This window comes from Arachis hypogaea, chromosome 8, assembly GCF_003086295.3.
Source record: "Arachis hypogaea cultivar Tifrunner chromosome 8, arahy.Tifrunner.gnm2.J5K5, whole genome shotgun sequence".
Lineage (NCBI taxonomy): Eukaryota > Viridiplantae > Streptophyta > Magnoliopsida > Fabales > Fabaceae > Arachis > Arachis hypogaea.
The window spans coordinates 29247364-29269545 of record NC_092043.1 but is presented as its reverse complement, the minus strand read 5'-3'; the positions used below and the strand labels follow the sequence as shown (position 1 = coordinate 29269545).

The window sequence follows — 22182 nt, the reverse complement described above, 5'->3', positions numbered from 1 at the left end:
ATTTCCACCCAAAGTTTCGCACGTATTTTCCTTCTCTTCTTACCTAACGATTTAGTTATCTACTTTTTTTCATATTAAGTGTGACACCCTACTTAAAGGCCTTTAAAGGTAGAATATTAATTTAGGGTGTTACATACCTAACATAACAACACTAAAAAGTACGCCTGACTAACTAATGTGTAAATAATAAATCTGATATTCTAACTAACAAATGATCTATACCTAACAATTTTATCTAACATATAAACAGTAAACCAAGTTAACATAAAAAAAAATAGACTATTATTTACTAACTTGAAACTGAGACAATTATCCACATTAAACTTCACGAATGTCAAAAAGGCAGAAAAAAGTAACAGAAAAAATTTGGATGAGAGAATAGAAGAAGAAAACGATAAACCAAAATGGTCCCACCAACATATATAGTGTACCGAACTCATCATAGGGTTCGTCAGGAGGTGACGAACTTGCTGTTAATCAAAAAAAAAATTATATATTTAAAAATAAAATTGAAAAATTATTTTAGAGGAAATAATTATTTATTTTATTTTATAAATAAAAAAATCCCTAATTTTTCACCTTTCGTTTTCTTAGAGGAGATAACTACATTTTATTGATTAAAGATATAAATACAAAAATAACAAAAGAGCATAAACTCAATTATTATAAATATAATTATTTATACTTTTTATCTGATTAAAATTTTAGAATAAATAATTTTATAACATAGTAATAAGATTCTTAAGTTAAAATATTTAGAGTTCTATCTTTATTCATTTTCCAAAAAAAAAATTACATAAAACAAATTTGTCAAAATTCAATAATCAATACTAAATATGCATTATTTTTTTGCATCTTTTTCATATATATTCTATTTTAATATTAAAACCGATTGATAAAAGTACAAAAAATTGAAATTATCTCTTGTTTTATAAAAAGAAAAAAAACTATTAGTGGGTTTTTTATTGGCGTTCACTCTTGGTGGGCTACTCATCAAATCAGAATAATAGGTGAAAAATAAGTGCAGCAGTTGATCTTTGGCACAACCAAAGAAAAAAACAGAGAGCTAGACATGATTTGTCGGACCCATAAAATTATTCTTCAGTTTTTGTCTAAACCATGCTACTACATGCATTTCAAAATAATAACAATTACTTTTACTTTTATATATTTAATTTTTTATTTTCATACTTTTGTGAATAGAATCTAAAAGGAGCAAAGATACGCAATTATATATATATATATATTCCTTTTGGTATACTCAAACTCATCAAAAGGAAATAATTCTATAAATAAACTAAATTTATTCCGTCTCAACAAACAAATAAAAAACATTCTTAATGAATTTAACCTCAAAAGCCAACCTACTGATAAGTATAAGATCTTACTTAAAGAAAATTAAACTTATTCACAAGTATGATTTTAATTAATAAATAGTTTTAAATATTTAAGTCAAGTGATATATCATATATAAATGAATATATATCAAAAACCGATAATATTACATGACTAAATTATATTGATAACCAATTCAACTACCAAAATCTTAAAAAAAAAATAATAACAAAAAGTTTTAGTTAATAAAAAAATTAATTAATAATTATAAAAATAATTTATTTATCTAATATTTTTTATGCAATAAATAGTATATTTGTTATATTATATTAAACTTGATACAAATCCTCACAAAAATATCTTGTGGGATGATGATGATCAGCTGCTCGATCATAGAGACTGAGAATAGATATAATTTTGTAAAGTATTTTGTTAAAATAAATTATTTCATTAACCTAAATTATCTATATCAATTTATTAAAAATATTTTTACTCATAAAAATTAGAAATTGACGGAAGAATTATCTCAATCTTTTGGTTATTTCGATTTTCCTCAATCAAAGCCTTCTATATCTCTAGTAGGGCTTAATTGTGACTCTTCTGATGGAGAAAGAGCGACGAAGACGACTTTGGTATATTGGGGACCGAAACCTTGAAGATACTATTTATATTTGAGTATGACACTCATTAAACCCTAAGGGTAAAGTATACTTTTTGTCCTTGAAGTTTACCAAAAGTTTTAAAATTACTCCTAAGTTTCAATTTGTTCAAATTTTATCCCAGAAGTTTTTGATTTGCATCAATTCTATCCTTTACATTGACGCCGTTTAAATTTGTGACAGACGTTAGTGATATGGCAAAGTATAGTATCGAATGTGGCAAGAAACGTGAAACCCTCAAAATATCCATGTCTGAATAACCCAAGTGTTACGATGGGTAACCGGAGATTAATGGGTTGGACTGGTAAGGTTGTCTCAATCGTCTGTTGAAGGAGGTCTCCGACTTGATTCGCGTAAAGGAGCTGCCGTCCGACTTATATGTATGAAAGAATGGGGGGTACCTGTAAGGACACTCCGATGCCTAAGTCAACAAAAGGCTTTACAGGTTTATAGAGTATTGAAATTTAGAGATACTTGAGGGGTGTCAGTGTATTTATAGTGGTGAACCAATAGCCACCGTTGGAGTAGTTCCACCTTTTAAGAAGGATAACCATCCCTTTATCTTAAGAAAGTTGAGATATGCCTTCTGGAAGTGGGTCGAGAGATTTTAGGGACAGATACTTATTTGAATAAGTGTTATCTGCTAGTTATCTTTCAGGCCCGACTTCTTGGAAGCGAAGTAGGCTTGGAAGCGAAGTAGGCGTAGAGTCCAACCTCTTTGAAGGAGGTCGGTTGTCAGCGAAGGCCAACCTTTAGATTAGGCTTTCTTAGCTTATTTGGACTTGGGCCTTAATGTTTGGGTTAGGGTATGAACACCAAGTATACCAAGTGGCTTTCTTTTTCAAACATAACCCGTTTTATCTTCCTTTTGGCACGAAGGAACATAGCCAGAGAAACAGAGTCACACGAAGAAATTTGGTGGCTGGTCAGATGTCGCACCATTGTCTTCAGTCCGCCGCGGCGACGTGCAAGATGGCGCAGGTGGCAACGCCGTCGAGACCGAGGGAGGAGTCTGGGATAGCATTTAGTCATCAACGATTCAGTCTGGGATAACGCCATTGTGATCAAGGTTTCTGACGAGATAGGCCACCATTTAATTTTGAAACTGCATGTTTGAACGGTCAGGATTTAGGGATTTTTTTACCACTCTTGATTGCTGTTAGGGTTCTATTACATTCAGGGATTGAAGGATTTCTATTCTGTTTTTGTGAAAAATATAACTTTTACGTGGTCTATATTTTTGAATGATTAGTTACTCTGTTCTTTGGTCTAAAAATATTTTTATAACGGCAGGATGAATGATTTCAGTGTTAGAGTTCATCACAGGGGTAGATTTTGTTGTGATAAGGGTAAAACTGTGTATATTAATAGTGAGGTGACAATGGTTGATTGGTGTGACAGAGATAGATGAAGTGTTATAGAGGCTTATGATGTGGTTGAAAAACTTGGATACATTGCTGAGAACATTGGGGTACTGTGGTATAAAGATACTGAATTAGGATTAGAAGGGTTGAAGTTGTTGAAAGATGATGAAGAAGCAATGGAAATGGCAAATATATAAGTTAAAAAAAAGGTGGTTGATTTGTATGTGGTGCATAAGACTTCAATCCCTAATAATTTTTGTTACGACATTGGTTATTTAGACATTGGGGGTGGGAGCAAGGTTGTTGAGGAAGAGTGTGTGGATGCTGATAGTGGGCCAAGTAATATTAGACAGGCCCAAAATATTGAAGTAGAGGCCCAAGGTGGAGGGGTGGATATGGAGGCCCAAATGCAGGGATTAGTCGATGTCCATTTAAATGTTGAAGAAGTGCTTCAGAATGTTGGTGATGGGGACAATAGTAAAGAAGAGAATGACACTGATGACCCAAATTATGAGGCTGATTCTGATCTTCATTTTAGTGATAGTGAAGATGATTATTGTGGTGATGATGGACTATTTGATCTTGATATAACTCTTGGGGAGATGCACCAAGACATAAGAAAGTCTAAGAAAAGTAAGAGTGCTGTTGAGAAGTTAAAGAAAACTCAAAAGGCGGCTATTGAAAAGAAAAAGAGCTCTCATTTAAGCGATGATGAAGGATTGAACAGTGATGAGTTATATGAGGTATCGAGTAAGGATGATGAAGCCGACAAGAAGAAATTTTCCGTTCAAAAGGAATTGAAGGATATGAGCAATTATAAGTGGGAGGCTAGAACTCTCTATGCAACAAGAGAGGAGTTTAAGGAAAATGTGACATCATATGCTGTTCATATTGGGAGAAACATAAAATTTTCAGTAGTGGACAATGTCCGGGTGAGGGCTAAGTGTGGAGATGGGTGTGAATGGTTTGCATATACGGTGAAGATGGCCAATAAAGATAGTTGGCAGCTAAGAACTGTTAATAATCATCATTCTTGTAACACTGTATTTGACATAAAAGTCATGAAGTCGAAGTGGCTGGCGAAGATTTTCAGGAAGAAAGTAGAAGAGAATCCGAAATTGAAGTTGGGCACCATACAAAGTATGACTCTTAGGAAGTGGAATGTACAGATTTCAAGAACAAAGGTATTTTGGGCCAAGCAGGATCTACTGGTTCAGTGCATAAGAGGACTAGGTTGGCCAATATTGCAGCAAGGCCTAATACCCAACCAAAAGGACACAAAAAATTTCAACCACCAAGACCAACTAGAATGCTTAGGAGCAACTCAACTTCAAGTGTACAAGGACAACCCTCATCACAAGGGAGTCAGACTCAGTGTGCTCTCGCAGGGTCTTAATTGTGTCACATCTTGTGTTTGGTGTTTCTTTTGAAAGATTAAAAATTTTTGGCATTTTGTATTAAACTATGTGTAAGATCAACTCTTTTTTTGTTGTTGAATTATTTTGCTTATGACTTATGTAATTAAGTTTTTATCTTGGTTATGACTTATGTTAGTTAGAGATTATGTTGATTAACAACTTATGTTATTTTGATAATTACTAATGTGATGGATTCATTCATGCAAATTTATTTTAGTGCATTGCTGAAATTATCTCTCATTACTTGAGTTTGTCTTTGCCACAACAGGTTCTTAATGCCAATTTTAAATCCAAACTATTTTAATCTTTTCAAGAATATTTTTGAAACATAAATTAAACTTCAAGGACAACTACATTAACAAGTTTTGAGTTGAGTACACTTTTGTAACTGATTATAAACGGCCACCCTATCCTTACTTCTGCTAATTTCAGCAATCCCAAGCACATTAATACCCTAATCTCAAATGGGTTCCCTTCTTCACCCACAAATAAAACATTAAAATTACCATAAACTAACCCAAAACTCCAAAAATAACAGCCACCAACAGTTTGCATTTAGCATAAACTAATTTAGCCTTCAAGGTGAAAATCTTCATCTTTAACCTTGCAACCTCAGTCTCTTTTTTCTCTGGAACTCCATCTGTCCAGGCAAAAAATGTACACTCCTTTCCAATCTGCAATATAAACAAATTTTTTTTGAATAAACTCATGAAGACATCAAAATAAAAAGCACTCAAATTTACATCAAAGTACACACAGCCTCAAAATCTCCGGCCGGAATTTTCTGGTATCTTCGACCATCTCAGTACAGGGGGTTACCACACTTGCATGTAAGCGTTAGTTGTCACCGACTGCTTTTTTGTGATGATACAGAGTTTTGGGAAGCCATTCGTTAGGTTTTTTATTTTTACAGAGAATGAAAAAGATGAAGATGAAGATGAAATTGAAAAAGTAAATTTTAGGATTTGAGGTTGGGATTTTTTGCCATTTCATTTTTGTTATATAAATTTTTAAACAAAAATTAAAAAATATTTTAAAAAACGTTTTAGAAATGACTCACACACATAATTGTCACATAGAATTTCTTTATTACCACGTCACTAACGTTTGTTAGTGATTTCAACGTTGTTAACGTTTTGGGTTAAAATTGATGCAAATCGAAACTTTTGGAATAAAATTGAAACAAATTGAAACTTAGAGGTAAAATTGAAACTTGTAGTAAATCTTAGGGATAAAAAATATACTTTATCCAAACCCTAAAGTCCAAATAAAATAATATCTAAAGTCTAAAAGATAATATATCTAAAATCTAAAAGATAATTATTTAAAGAACAAAAGATAATATTTGGTTTTATTCTCATTTAATTCCAAATCAAAAGTAATTATGACTTATTCAATTTAGCATTTATAACAATAAATGAGATCATCTCTATATAAATCATTTAATTTGAAATAGTATAATTTGTGATTATAAATTTGAATTATTCTCCACAAACAAGCATTTTCCCAGACAAATCATACAAGTCATTTATATTCACGCGCTTTTACGTTTTTCTTCGTGCCTCTTCTTTTTCTTCTTCTTCTTTCTCTGTGCCTCTTCTTCTTCTTCGTAATTTTTCTCTCTCGTTATCGTCGTCATCAACACCACCTTTTCCTCTTCTTTCTCTTCCTCCTTCTTTTTTCATTGAAATTTCTTCTCCTCTTTTCTTTTTCTCTTTTTCCTTCATCATCAGTTATCTCGTTGTTGAATATAATAAATAATTCAGGTTCAGATTGTCAATTGAACTAGAACAAAATTGATTATTGTTTTGAATCCAATCAAGTGGTTAAGGTGTTGTTCAATTTAGAAGAAAAAATATAGCATTAGAAGAAACATTTTTCTGCAGCAAATTTGGATGTAGCACGAAGATATTTAGGTGTAACACGAAGATATTTGGGTATATTTTAAGAATTTTTTGGTGTATTTTTATTCTGATAAGTTCTGCATAATTCAAAATTCTTCCTCTTCCTCATTCTCATCTTCTATTGTTTCTTCTTTTTTTAATCATCATTACCATCTTTTTTTTCTTATTCATCTTTTCCTTTTTTATTTTACCTTCTTAAGTTTCTTCTTGTTTTACTCTCTTAACAAGAATAAAAACAAAAAAATCAAACAAAAAAGAAGAAGAAACACATAATGCTGCAAAATTACGTGGAAGATGATGAACTTACATTTATTTAACTAAAAGAAATAAGGAAATAAGAAAAAAAAGAAGAAAAAATGCAGCATTAGAGAAAATATTTTTCTGTATTCGCAACAAATTTGGGTGTAACATGAAGATATTTGGGTGTATTTTAAGAATTTTTGGTATTTTTTATTCTAATAAGTTTTGCATAATTCAAAACTCTTCCTCTTCCTCTACTTCATCTTCTTCTTCCTCATCTTTTTATTTCGTTTTCTTATAATTCTTCTTGGGAGAAAAAATAAAAAGAAAAAGAAAAAATATATAACGTTGTAAAATTAATAAAAAGAGGAGGAAAAAAAATGCAGCAACAACAACAATAATAAAAAACGAAGATGAAACACGCGAAGAAAAAGGAGGAGGAACACAAAGAAGAAGGAGAAGAAGAAGGAGGAAGAGAAGGAGGAACGTGAAAAAGAAGAAGTGTATTTCATAATGGTAAGTGAGAGCGCGTTTTGAAAACGGTTGAGTGACGCGCATTATTACAATCCAGTGGGTGAATATAGTTTTTGTTAAATTTAACCCAACTTGTAAATCAAAAAAATTTATATGTATAATATAACTCTTATAATTAATATATATATTGTTACAAATAAATTAGGTGATTAAAATAAGTTTCTAACATAAGAGAAGAGAGGATAAATATCTAACGAATTTTGTTTCTAAAATACTTTCCCTTTTGAATTTTGTTTTCTTTAATAGACGTAAGTTCACGGGCCATTGATATTAAATAATGGTATGTCATATTGGCATTGTTGATTACTTTCTAATTGAGACAAAGTCATAGCGTGGTTGGAGATAGCAATCATCACTGACGTACATTAGTATTGGTATTAGACAATTAGCCTTTTCTTTCACGTTTTTATCTTTTGGTCTTCTGGGAAATTTTGGCTTTTGGCAATGCAATTTAGGCTTTATTTATTTTTTGGTCTTGTGCAATTGAGGCTTTAAATTAGGCTGGTTAGGAAACCTCCATATTCGAGATTTGGGCCTTCATATTTTGGATAAGCCCGTCATAACGTTGGTCCCAACAATTCCTAGTTGCAGACCTACGCTACTCCCCAAGAAATAAAATATTTTAAAATATTCTCAACTTGGGTCGGGCCGTTTGGCCCACACCGTGTCCAAAAAGGATAAATATTCTCAACTTTGAAAATTAGTAATATACTAATATATATGAATTTAATTTTTATGTGACAGTATAAAAATTAAAAAACATTTACCTACTTATCTAATAATATATTATCATAACAAAATAAATATTTTAAAATTATTATTTAAAAAATTATTTAAATATATAAATTTAAATAAATAATCATATAAATTTTTTTATATATTAATATATTAAAATTAAATTATATATATATATATATATATATATATATATATATATATATATATATTTAGTCACAGTAAAAAGTTATATCTTTTGAATTTTGATCAGATTTCCTTTTCTTTAAATTGTCCTAATAGCTATCTGTTACCTTATTCTTTGAATATTCAAATTGATTAGTTTAAATTATAAAAAAATCTAAATATCTTCTAATTCAGAAAAAAAAAGATTAGAGAATAAAATTGTTATTTTATCTTTTTGTTTTCTTTTCTTATAGAAAGGAGGACTCGCTCTTGAACAAAAATATCAGATTTTGAGTAAGCTAGCTCTCTTCTTGTGAGTTCTTGTTTTCATCGGCACACACAATCATCAACTAAGTCTCTCTCCGAATCTTCCATTTCAGTTCCAATGTCTAATCAGGGCGAATCATCGGACCCGTAAGTCAACTCTTCCATTCTTCTCTTCCCTTTCAAAAATCGTCTCTTTCACTCCCCACTAAGTAGTTAGTTCTTCTTGTTCATGTGTTAAGTAACTTTTTTATTCATTTGGATTATTGAAGTTTTTGTTTCTTGTGAATTTGAATTTTCAGGAAATCGGGGAAGAAGGACTACTCAACGGCGATTCTTGAGCGGAAGAAGTCGCCGAACCGTCTTGTGGTGGATGAAGCCGTCAACGACGACAACTCCGTCGTGTCCATGCACCCTGATACCATGGAGAAGCTCCAACTCTTCCGTGGCGACACTATCCTCATCAAGGTCACTTTTCTCTCCCTCCTCTATCTTCTTACTTATCCTCCTCTTGCTGTGTCTTAGCTCTTAATTGATTTATTCCATTCCCCCACAAAAAGTACTCTTTTTCAGAGTCTCTTATTGGGTGATGTTTTTGTTTTGTTCTTTCTTAGCGGATGGTGTTGTGAGATTTTGAATTTTATACTGTAGAATACTAGGCCATGTATACTAAGAAGAAGATCATGATTGATTGACATGGTTGCAAATAGGGTTGGATTAAATTTAACATGTTATTTACGAAAATTTGTATAGAATGAAAGCATTTCGTGTTTGGAGTATAACTATCAGAATGTTTAAAGTTTTAATTAATTTATCTTTTATATTGGTTCTTTGTGTTGCAACTTCTAAGTCAGATGGGGTTTTTGATTTGTATATATTTGCAGGGCAAGAAAAGGAGGGATACTGTTTGCATAGCTCTTGCTGATGACACCTGTGAAGAGCCCAAGATCAGGATGAACAAAGTTGTGAGGTCGAATTTGCGGGTTCGTCTTGGAGATGTTGTGTCCGTGCACCAGTGCCCTGATGTGAAGTACGGGAAACGTGTGCACATTCTGCCTATTGATGATACCATTGAAGGTGTCACTGGCAATCTGTTTGATGCTTTCTTGAAACGTGAGTTTCTACCTTGAGCTTCTATTAAGTTGTGGGTTTAGGGTTAGCTTGCTTGTGTTATAATTATAGCAAGCTATTACTATTTTTTTTGGAGAGACAGTAGTCTTGGCTAGTCAAGCTTTGTATGATTGATTGTCACCTTTCTTGATATTTGATTGAATTGAATTGAATTGATTTGAATGCCTGCCAAACTGACTCTTAGTGGTATATATAGAATCTATAATCTTCAATTTCTTGGACAACATTGATATTACATGTGGAATATGAGTATTTTGGTGCTTGTAAAATATTTTAACTTTTTAATGTAAAATTTGCAGCTTACTTCTTGGAAGCTTATCGTCCTGTCAGAAAAGGAGATCTATTTCTTGTCCGTGGAGGGATGAGAAGTGTGGAGTTTAAGGTCATTGAAACTGATCCTGGGGAGTACTGTGTGGTTGCTCCAGATACTGAAATCTTCTGTGAGGGGGAGCCTTTGAAAAGAGAGGATGAAGAGAGGCTGGATGAAGTTGGATATGATGATGTGGGTGGAGTCAGGAAACAAATGGCACAAATTCGCGAGTTGGTAGAGCTTCCCTTGAGGCATCCACAACTCTTTAAGTCGATTGGTGTGAAACCACCCAAAGGTATTCTACTTTATGGACCCCCTGGTTCTGGGAAGACACTGATAGCAAGAGCTGTTGCTAATGAAACGGGAGCTTTCTTCTTTTGTATAAATGGACCGGAGATTATGTCCAAACTGGCAGGAGAGAGTGAAAGCAATCTGAGGAAAGCATTTGAAGAGGCTGAAAAGAATGCACCATCCATCATCTTCATTGATGAAATTGATTCTATTGCACCCAAGAGGGAGAAGACACATGGTGAAGTTGAAAGGAGGATTGTTTCACAGCTTTTGACTCTTATGGATGGATTGAAATCTCGTGCTCATGTTATCGTTATTGGAGCTACCAATCGCCCAAACAGCATTGACCCAGCATTGAGAAGGTTTGGTAGATTTGATAGGGAAATTGATATTGGTGTTCCTGATGAAGTTGGCCGACTTGAAGTTCTTCGTATACACACTAAAAACATGAAGCTCTCTGATGATGTAAGTTTCACTGTCTCTTAAACTTTGTTGGTGTCTATACACTCTACCAGGTTGTGTATGCCATGCTGTGGCTCTGGTTGTAGGTTGTTTATTAATTCTTTAATGTTCTTAAATTTTCTGTTGCTTAACTCTAGCGCCGCCGTCCTGTAGGTTGATTTAGAGAGGATTTCCAAAGACACGCACGGTTATGTTGGTGCAGACCTTGCTGCCCTTTGCACTGAAGCTGCTTTGCAATGCATTAGAGAGAAGATGGATGTCATTGACTTGGAAGATGAAACTATTGATGCTGAAATACTGAATTCTATGGCAGTTACAAATGAGCATTTCCAGACCGCTCTTGGAACGAGCAACCCATCTGCTTTGCGTGAAACTGTAAGTGTTTGCTTTGTATCTCTATAGTCTCAAATCATTAGTTGATCAGGTGATATGGTTTTCCTACATTATGGTTTATTTTGTAACGAATTGCCTTTGTTGACACTTGACAGGTTGTTGAAGTGCCTAATGTTAGTTGGGAGGACATTGGAGGCCTTGAGAATGTCAAGCGTGAGCTGCAAGAGGTAAATCTTGCTACTATGCACTTCACACTGTTGCTTATTTTACATATTTATTTAATTTCTAACTGCTTTTTTGTTTTTCTGTGGACTCAGACTGTTCAGTATCCTGTGGAGCACCCAGAAAAGTTTGAGAAGTTTGGCATGTCACCATCTAAAGGAGTCCTCTTCTATGGTCCTCCAGGATGTGGAAAAACTTTGTTAGCCAAAGCAATTGCTAATGAATGTCAAGCTAACTTCATCAGTGTGAAAGGCCCAGAATTACTTACAATGTGGTTTGGTGAAAGTGAAGCCAATGTTAGAGAAATTTTTGACAAGGCTAGACAGTCGGCTCCGTGTGTCCTCTTCTTCGATGAGCTCGACTCTATTGCCACTCAGGTTGGTTTTTCTTATTACATCACACTCTTAGTCTCTTATACTCTATTAATATGCTACTAAATCAAACTGAGTTACATTGTAATCTTGTGGGACAAGGTTAATATTTTACAATTGTTTGTATAAACATCACTGTGTCATTCATGTATAGAGAGGAAGCAGTGTTGGGGATGCTGGTGGTGCTGCTGACAGAGTTTTGAATCAACTTCTGACTGAAATGGATGGCATGTCAGCCAAAAAGACCGTGTTCATAATTGGGGCAACTAACAGACCGGACATCATTGACCCAGCACTTCTTCGGCCAGGCCGTCTGGATCAATTGATCTATATTCCTCTTCCTGATGAGGATTCCCGTCACCAGATCTTCAAGGCCTGCTTGAGGAAGTCACCTGTGTCCAAAGATGTTGATTTGAGAGCACTGGCCAGATATACTCAAGGATTCAGTGGTGCTGATATTACTGAGATATGCCAGCGAGCATGCAAATATGCTATTAGAGAAAACATCGAAAAGGTATACTTTTGATACAACATTAGATTAAGTTGTCGTTGGTCAATTACAAGACTCTGATGAATTGTATGATTTACTTCAGGACATAGAACGAGAGAGGAGGAAAAGTGAGAACCCTGAGGCCATGGACGAAGATGTCGTAGATGACGAAGTTGCAGAGATCAAGGCTGCTCATTTTGAAGAGTCAATGAAGTTTGCCCGCAGGAGTGTCAGCGATGCAGATATTCGCAAATACCAGGCATTTGCTCAGACCTTACAGCAGTCGAGGGGATTCGGAAGTGAGTTTAGGTTTCCAGAAACTGCTGAGAGGACTACTGGATCTGATCCCTTTGCAACTGCTGGTGGCGCAGCTGATGAAGATGATCTATATAGTTAGTCGGTTTTATAAGCTCTGTATTAGTGTCTCTAGACTTTCCCTTTAGTAACATCGGAACCTCCTGTTTATTTTACTTTTAATATACTTAAAAATACACAAACATAAATTCAGAGATGATATGTTACGATGTTTATATTATGGATGGAATTTTTAGTTTTTAGATAATAATTGTGAATGTCATGCATTCTTGCATGGTCTCACACCGGATTCTCAACAACCATGTTGTGTGTTTAAAACGTTGAAAGTATACCTTGAAGTGAATTGAATTCAATATGTAGATTATGACATAAGAAACTATTAAAGTGTGTCTAATAATTGGCATTGACTAGTGTTATATTCCAGCTGAAGGAGAGAACCATATACTGAAAATTGAAGTTTCTGGAAAAGTTTGCATCAACCAAATAATGCAATTTAATAGATAAGAAAATGAATTATTCTCCACTTTTTAACATTCAAGTTCATTCAAGTAATTTAGAGTTAGTGCTTTTTTTCCTCCCTTTCTTCTCCTTTCACGGCACTTCTTCTTCTTTCAAATTCATGCATGCGTTCTTCTTCTTCTTCTTCATCACCAACAACACCACCATCTCATCCTCCTTCTTTTCTCATTTGAATTTCTTCTCCTCTTCCATCATTATCATCATCATGATGATTATTATCGTTATTGTTATCATCATTTTATACATATCGTCATTATTATTGTTATTGTGTGAATCTTTTCATGTTGATGAATGATGTTGTTGTCTGATCCAAAATTGATTTTTGATGTGTTTTTGTTCATAATTTAATCTTGTTTGTGGGATTGTTTTCGAACTGAGATAATTATTCGCAATTATTATGTAATTTCAGTTCATTTATGAGTGAATTAAGGTGCATTTGGACTCGTTGTCTTACACAATTCAAAACTTTTTCTCCTCGTCTTCTACTGCTTCTTCTTTTTCATCTTTTTCTTCTTTTTCTTCTTCATCTTCACCTTCTTATTTCATTTTCTCAAAATTCTTTTTTATTTACTCTTTTGAGAGGAATAAAATCAAGAAAAAGAGAAGAAAATATCAAATAAAAAAGAAGAAGAAACATATTAATGACGTTGTCTGATCCAAAATTGATTTTGGATATGTTATTGTTCATGATTTAGTCTTGTTTATGTGCTTGTTTTCAAACTAAGTTTATGTGTCGCAATCATTATCGTAAATTTCGGTTCATTTCTGAGTTAATTGTGTCTCAATTGTAATATAATTTCGATTCATTTCTTAGTGAATTAAAATGCCTCCTCATTTTCTACTGCTCCTTATTCTTCTTTTTCATCTTTTTCTTCTTTATCTTCTCCTTCTTATTTCATTTTCTTAAAATTTTTTTTATTTACTCAAATTTAACACAATTTTTGAGTTCTGTAGATTCTTTACCATTGTTCTCTACTTCTCTTTCTTTTCGAGTTAATTGTGTCACAATTATTACGTAATTTCGATTCATTTCTGAGTTAATTGTGTCACAATAATTATATAATTTCGGTTTATTTCTAAACGAATTAAACTGCACTTGGACTCATTGTCATGCTCAATTCAAAATTCTTTCTCCCCACCTTCTACTCTAATAACAGTAATAACAACAGTAATAAAAGAATGAAAATGAGGAGAAAATACGCGAAAAATAAGAAGAAGGAGAAGGAAGAGGAGGAACGCAAAGAAAAAAAGATGACGACGACGATAACGTAAAGTCTGTGAACGTAAATCACTTGGTTGGAAGAATGATATATGCGCGTAATCAAACTCGGTTGAATTTGGATGGCAATATTATTTGGATGGGTAGCACATCTGTAAAAAAACTGAAGTTTCTATAAAAAAAGTTTGCATCAACCAAATAATACAATTTAGTAGATAAGATATACTAGAGAATTGACATTAAGAAGTTATAATGATACCAATTTTCCAGGTGATCATAGACATCAGATATGTTTATATGAAACATATATCAACTACAATATACAGCTATTAGCTGGCAACAAATCTAAGGCGCTACATCTACCAATAACATCACAAAATTGCATATATAGTTCTCCATAGTTGGATTTTTAGTTAGACAGTCGAAGGTTTTAGCATTAGTACTTGTTGTGACAAAAAAAACTAAATGTTGATTCCCTCTTTGGTATAATATTTAGCCAATGTCTCCGGCATCATTTATGCAAGCAGGTTTCTATTCCATGCACCATCATTGTCAAAATTGTAGGTGACAATATATATATGTCAATAACTAAAGTGATGAAAACAGACATCATTAAATTTCTCATCTTTTCTAGCTACTGATACTGGTGTTGAAAAGCCATATACAATTAGGAAGAGAAGAAAGAAAAGAAGCAAAAGCCTCTTCCATTTAAGAAAACACGTTCAAGGTTGTTGTTTCCCCGAACGCATTCCGGAGCAGCCGCTAGATCCTAGTGGATCATAGTTGACGAATCTGCTTGGGGCTGAGTTATGCCGGAACCCTTTTGGCAAGCAACCCTTCACCTCTCTGACTTGGAACACCTTCTGCTTGTGATCAAGTTGTGGCTTCACATATGTTTCAACTTCTGATGAAACTAGTGGCCTTGTCACCGTACTTGGAGCACTAGGGGGAATTATCCTTCCACCCATAGTTAAGTCTAGTGAAAGGAGAAGATAAAGGATTATCACCATAAGAGACACATGTGCTGTAGACATTCTTTTTGTTAAAATGATCTCAATTGAACTATTTTCTATAGTCTCTTATGATGGCTTGTAAATGTTAAAGAAGCTAAGCTAGATAGATGGTTATGTTTTGTGAGTATAGAAGAGGTTTTTATGGTACAAGATTGTTGAAAATGGCTTGATACTATGCAGCCTTAAATAGGCCTCGTGAATAGGCAAAGAAATGTCATAAAATTTTCACGACATGGCATTGTTTAATGTTTAGTACTACTAATTAGTACCTTACCCCACCATTACTATTGAGGTTGTGGTTTCATTGTGAGTTGGCAGGGTGGGTGCACCTTATGCTCGTGAGTTCTTGTTATTGCACTCACCCAGATACTATATTACTATTCTGTATACTCTCTAATGGTTTCTTCTTTTTTCTCTTCTGCTGATTAGGAGAGCACTTAATGAATATTTAAAGATTACATAATGATATAGTTAAGACTTGTGTGGTTTTGTTTTATTTTGGTCATTATAAGAATTCAAGGCATTGAACAAATTTCTATAATGACTATTGTTATGTAGCTTTTATTTCCCATTAAATTTGTTGGTTACACTATGAAATTAAACTAACCAGACTTCTTCAATTTTGTGGTGGTAGCTTTACCCCCATCCACAAATTGTTAAGCTCCCCTTAATAACACCACCTTCTCCAATTAAGTTGCCATTTAATACTTTCTTTCTAATGAATTAAACGGCTATAGAATAAGTTTACAATTTTATACAATTAGATGATTTTTAGATAATCGTTCAAGGTGTGACTACAGAAAATAATTATTTTACTTATGTTATATTAAACATGTTTGTGTAATATTTTATTAAATTGATAGTAAAAACAAATTAAAAACCACTTAAAAAGAGTTAGCTTAATTAGCAAGAATGAGATAAGTTTAGAAGTTGTAAGAACTTAAAATTCCCTGCCTATTATATCTTTTATTATATAACAAATAAAAAGTTTAGGAACCAAAACTTTATTACAGATAAAATGGCATTGAATGAGAGGATTCATTTACCACAAGCAAAGTATAACTACTCATGAAGTTTAATTTTTAAAGGGGAATATCAAACCATGGTTCCCTCTATTTTCTCCCTCCTATAAAATTGAAAACTTAGCACAATAAGTGTGGCTAGGTAGGACTTAGGAGCATAATTGGGTTAGTTTGGTAGAATGAAATATGATAGATATGGTTGCAACCTTCAGTGTAACTACCTACAGTAATAATTGGACAGTTAAAAAAGAATGAAAGAAAGAAAGAATGGAATTAAGATTATACCAGACACATTTACAGAGGCTCATAATAATATGGTCGAACAACTCATGTTGAGGGTCATAAAAATGTGCAAACTTTACCATTTATGATACATGAACCGCTAGGGTAGTGGATGAAAGGAGATTCATGAGATTCTACTGAAACTTCAATTCGAAAATTGAAATGCACATAACATATTTATTTATTACTATCGATACGAAATTCGGGTGCCACATTATAATAGTAGTAATTGCATGAGGTGTGTTATTATTAACAACTTACTGCCTCGAAAAGGCAAAAAAGGTTTCAGAGGCGACAGGCCTCAAATTTACTTTCCTCACGTGAAACTCCTCACTCCTTGGAGTCTTTAGATTTTGAGCCCATGGCCACCAACATACAAAATCTTTGTCATTTTTATTTGTATTTTATATTTATTGTTATGTCTTCGTTTATTTCATAGGTTTATTTCATAGGATTGTTATTGCCACCGGGGCTTCACAATAATATATAAATGTCTTCTTAGTAAATGATTTTTGAGTATCTTTTTTAAGTGATGAAAAAACTTAGATTTGTATGGATTTGATGTAATAAAAATAATTTTTTTATAATTTTATAGGTTAGGCTTCGTCAGACTATCTTTATTTAGGGAAAAGCTCTGCATACAAGCCATTAGGACTTGTATGCTTTACAAGTTCATTAAACAATAAAATCAAATTATGCGCTGCTCCACGTACGACGCGTTATATCCCTTATTCTTCTCCTTCTTTTTCGATCGTTCTTTTCTCCTCTTTTCTCACTGGTTTGTTCTTCGTCGTTGACGTTAGTTTCTCCACACACTGTTACGGCACGTTTTCATTGCACCTTCTTCTTCTTATTGCTGCACGTTCTTCTTCCTCTTCCTCTTCTTCTTCTTTTCTTTTGTTTCTTGCCTTCTCTTTCTCCTTCTTCATTTACGTTCTTTTCTCTCTGTTTTCTTTCTTCGTTATCCTCGATTTCTATTGTTTTTTGACATCAAGCTCTGAAATCGTTTTTGAAAAAGAAGAAGTAGCAGAAGACGAGGAGGAGAAAGAGAAAGCGTTCGGAATTATGCATGATTTTGGGTGTATTTCTTTAAATCCTTTGGGTGTATTTTCTGTAATCTTTTGGTGTATTTCTATAATCGTTTGGGTGAATTCCTGTAACCGTTTGGGTGTATTTCTGTAATCTCTTGGGTGTATTTTATGTGGGTGTATTTTCTGTAATCTCTTGGGTGTATTTTATGTAATCGTTTGGGTGTATTTCTATAATGCTTGCCATTTTTTCTGAAATGAAAAATACACCCATAGATATCAGTAAGATACACCCATCGATATGAGTCAGATACACCCATAGATATCAGTCAGATATTACTCAAATACACCCAAAGGATTTAAGAAAATACACCCAAAATTCGTTGAAGTACATGCATAATTCAGAACTCTTTCTCTTTTTCCTCCTCATCTTCTGTTGCTTCTTCTTCTTCAAAAACGATTTTACCATGAAAAATCGAAAAAAAAATGAGAAAACAGAGAGAAAAGACGTGAATGAAGAAGAAGAAGAGGAGGAAAACGAGGAAGAAGAACGTGCAGAAACGAAAGAAAAGGAGAAGAAGAAGAGTAAGAGGAAGAAGAACGTGCAGCAAGAAAAATAAGAAGAATTTCAGAAACCATGAAAATCGAAAAAAAAAAACGAAGAAGAAGAAGAGGAAGAGGAAGAGGAAGAGGAAGAGGAAGAGGAAGAGGAAGAGGAAAAGGAAGAAGAAGAAGAAGAAGACGGAGGTGAAGAAGAAGAAGAAGAGAAGAAGAAGACGAAGAGGAACCGTTTGAGTGGGGCGCCGTGTAGTTACGCTCCATTCAAAGTGAGTTAATGCACGTGTTAATGAAGTTTGGGTTGATAACTTGTAAAACTTGTACGGCCTTTTTACTTGTATGTGTAGCAGACCCCTTTATTTATATTGCAGTCTCACAATTTGGAAATTGAAATAAATTACAAGGTTGAACTTTAACAATGTGTATTATTGTTGTAAACTTGCAATCGTGATATTAATTGAAAGTATGGTAAACTTTTAAGTAACTGAAGGAGAGAGTGTTGCTTTCAAGAGCATTTAGAGAGTTGATCTCCTGTTCGGTGGAACCACAGTGACAATTCATTACAATGTTTATGGCTATGGAATAGTCAGTCCACAATTTTACCATGTTCTCGGAGAGAAGGTCCAGTGTGGTTGTCTCATCAATAGATACCATAAATTGAGTCTTTTAACTTAAAAGTAAATTATTTAATTAACAAAACTCAAACATCCTCATACAAAATGTGTTATTAAAAATTTTTCACTTATCAATTATATTCTTTGACCCACCTCATTTAGGGATGATTAGATTGTACCTCCTTTGTTTCTTTGGATTCTAACATCTTCTTACACATTCTTTCATTTTCTTACTATTTTTTTTTTCTCAACATATTCCTATTTGTCTCTTCAACAATGGTAATAAAACTCCAAGAAAGCAATGAGGGGGTAAACCCTTCCCTTGATGTTAAACATCAAGAACTCCAGGACTCGCTCAAATAATGTGTTAGCTTATCAATGTTTTGCTTAGCTGACCACTTTTTGTGGCTACTCATTTTAACTTACTTACATGTATGCATATGCATTTTTAACTCATTGACCAACAACAACTTAAAAAAAAAGAAAAGTATCTCTTGACAAATTATCTACAATAATATTCATAAGATGATCACTTATCTTACTAATGACATTATTCACCCATAAGGTGAGTTGCCTGATTATATATTAACATAACAAATTACAGTCACCTGAAATATCTCAATTTACAAGATAGACCACAAAAGCAAATATACAATGAACAATGATCCAACAGTAGTTGCATGTCAATTTTATGAAGTTACGTTTGCGCGCAAAGAATGAAGACGAATATTCAACCTCCCGTTTAATTAACAAAAACAAAATGACGCACTTCATATGATAACTATCCAACTACTCCTAAAAGAGAATCTTCATTCTCTTCACCATCTTTCCTCTCCACCGTAGTATGCACCACTATTGCAATACACGCTATTAACAAAGATAACCATTTCTAATTCCACTTACAAAAATAAATAGATAATAGATAACAATTAGTTCATTAGTAGACAATTTATTACTTAAAAATAAAGGTATATAATAGCAAATGAACTCCTCTCTTAAATCAGTCATGATTTTTCTCTAAGTAAAATAGTTGTTCAACCTTTACTGCATAACATTTTAAAACTACAACTATGCAGCCAAGTTACTAAGAACCAATCTATATGTTCATTGAAATATCAGGTCACGCTAATTCAAATATGGAGTCTACAATAAATCATTACAAACCAACAGGGATTTAAGTTTTCAATTATGCACATCAAACGCTTGTACTTCCCCTTCTTTGCACTGGTTTGTAGAGCACAACTGTAACAAACTTAGAACGAAAGCGATGAGTGAATCCCAAAGCCACCACAGATCTTGGTGGCTCTCTGTTCTCAATGTAAAGATGATTTAGAATCACATTTTGAGGCGATGGAAGAGTTGTTGAATTGTCTATACTAGCAGGATATCCCAGCAAACTTTGCTGCAAATGTGAAGGAACCATAGGTGGATCCCTTGTCTCATCTTCATTTCCTGGATATACATTGTTGTAGCTAGAGTCAGGTGACTTTGGAACTTCAAAGCCAACCACGGTCCGTTGATCCTGCAGAAGATTGTATAATTATTAACCATATTACAAATAGGCAATTGATATAATTTGTATTAGAATAAGTTACTCACATGATTTTCGGCATATGAGCTGTTCATATTGCAATTGGAGCCAATAACTAACAGCGTGAATTCATCAACTAGAGTTCAAGATATCAATATAAGCCTGAAGAAAGAGTAGTTCTGCCTTCAATTAAGAATGCATAATACATATATGTAAAGATCCATAATATAATGAAGACTTGCATATCATTAATCTAAGGAGCTAGTAAATTGTCATTCTAAAATGTATGCATGAATAACTATTATATAACTCTAATGGATTAGACTTCTGTTTCTTGCTCATCAATCTCATGCCTATTATCAACTTATGTACTTTGATTAAGCCTTATATTTTACTTCAGCATGTTCTCTTATTCCAAAGCACGAGAGAAGAAAACATCTTCACCACTGGAGCTTCTATGATGAAATTATTCTATCCTAATAGGTAAGCACATCTAATAGGGAAATCTTATGACTTCACTCTGCATAGAGTTTGCTATGATAAACATGGGAACATATCCTTTGGTGCACAAAACATAATTGCATCGCACAGCAAATGCAATGGAATCAACAGTACATATTAAAACTACCATTTGATTACTACACACATTTCAACAACTCTGCACTATTAGTGAAATTAGTTCATGCTACCATACAGTCCAGACATGCTGCTATATAGAATAATCAGCTAAGAAGCAGCTATTTTTGCAAGAACCCTAAAGTTTCAGTGAATCGTGCATTTCACACTATAATACCAATTAGCCAATCATACACTCATAAATCAAGACACAGTTTATAGCTACAACTTCTACAACAATAAGCTTAGAATTACAGCCATTTATTTATACAAAAGAAAACCCTGAAAAAACAGAGTACACGTACAAATCTCTATTAGTTCCGGACCAAACAAAAACCCAAAGCACATCAAATTGAGCGCTCCAAATGCACGCCGCAATTAATAAAAATAAATATTTAAGAGAACAAGAAGAATATTCGAGAAGATGGTACCTTGTAGAACAACGCTTTCGATTTGGCTAGTTACCGAAACAAAGGTAATTATGAAGGAATTGCGAGAATGCGCAACCTGGTTGGGCACATTGAAATTGAATTGAAATAATTTAGGCTTTGATGATTGTGAGAAAAAAGGATGGGAAGGTGGAAGCGCATAAAAGAAACCCTAAGAAAATGGAGGGAATAGGGATTTGGACATTGAAGAAGAAGGACGACAGCTAAAGCAATGTGCTCAGCTCACAACACAGCTGGCATCACTGTGTTCTCTTCTTCTATTCTTTAAAACGCACCGTTTTGCAATTTTTTTTTTTGGGCAAGAGGACTATAGGGGGAAAAGATTTCCAAATTTTTGTTCAATATGGTAAGAGATCATAGGAGATTTTTAGTGCCAACTAAAAAAAATTATATAAATGTGGAACAACCAGAATCAATCAATAATATAACTTTAATTTATTCGTAAAAGTTGAACTAAAATCTTATGAATGAATAAAACTGATGAATAAATACAGAAGGCGCAGCGTTAAAGAATCAGCATAATTTATTATTTTTATCATTAATTAATTAATACTATTTAGAAATATTGATATAATATTAAATTATTAAACTAAAAATATTAAATTATTGGCTAAAAATACTTGTTAAAATAAATTAAATTGTTAGCCTTAATATTTTCTCATACAAAAAATTAAGCATAAGTTCCTGTAGTTGTGTATTAGCTCCAAGTCTAACTAAAAGAATTTATAAAAAACGATTGATTATTGTAATTTCTTATAGCTGTAATTTTTTTCTATTTTTTTTAATTTT

The 22182-nt window shown here is 33.3% G+C and overlaps 2 protein-coding genes across 3 annotated transcripts; one reads left to right on the top strand and one right to left on the bottom strand.

The window, feature by feature from the left end:
- Positions 1-8538: 8538 nt before the first annotated feature.
- On the top strand, positions 8539-12842 carry LOC112706822 (cell division cycle protein 48 homolog). Its single transcript, XM_025758327.3, has 9 exons — positions 8539-8768; positions 8921-9086; positions 9503-9731; positions 10049-10815; positions 10966-11187; positions 11301-11372; positions 11463-11744; positions 11893-12252; positions 12332-12842. The coding sequence occupies exons 1-9, from the start codon at positions 8740-8742 to the stop codon at positions 12623-12625; spliced, it is 2421 nt and encodes an 806-aa protein (XP_025614112.1). The 5' UTR covers positions 8539-8739; the 3' UTR covers positions 12626-12842.
- Positions 12843-19727: 6885 nt separating this feature from the next.
- On the bottom strand, positions 19728-21852 carry LOC112706821 (SNF1-related protein kinase regulatory subunit beta-3). Of its 2 annotated transcripts, none has more exons than XM_025758324.3 (3): positions 21376-21852; positions 20398-20491; positions 19728-20320 (listed from the first exon to the last, which is right to left on the bottom strand). In XM_025758324.3, the coding sequence occupies exons 2-3, from the start codon at positions 20422-20424 to the stop codon at positions 19994-19996; spliced, it is 354 nt and encodes a 117-aa protein (XP_025614109.1). In that variant the 5' UTR covers positions 20425-20491; positions 21376-21852; the 3' UTR covers positions 19728-19993. The 2 variants fall into 2 exon arrangements, with proteins under 2 accessions (XP_025614109.1, XP_025614110.1); XM_025758325.3 differs by having other exon boundaries at positions 20398-20512; positions 21376-21674.
- Positions 21853-22182: the final 330 nt, after the last annotated feature.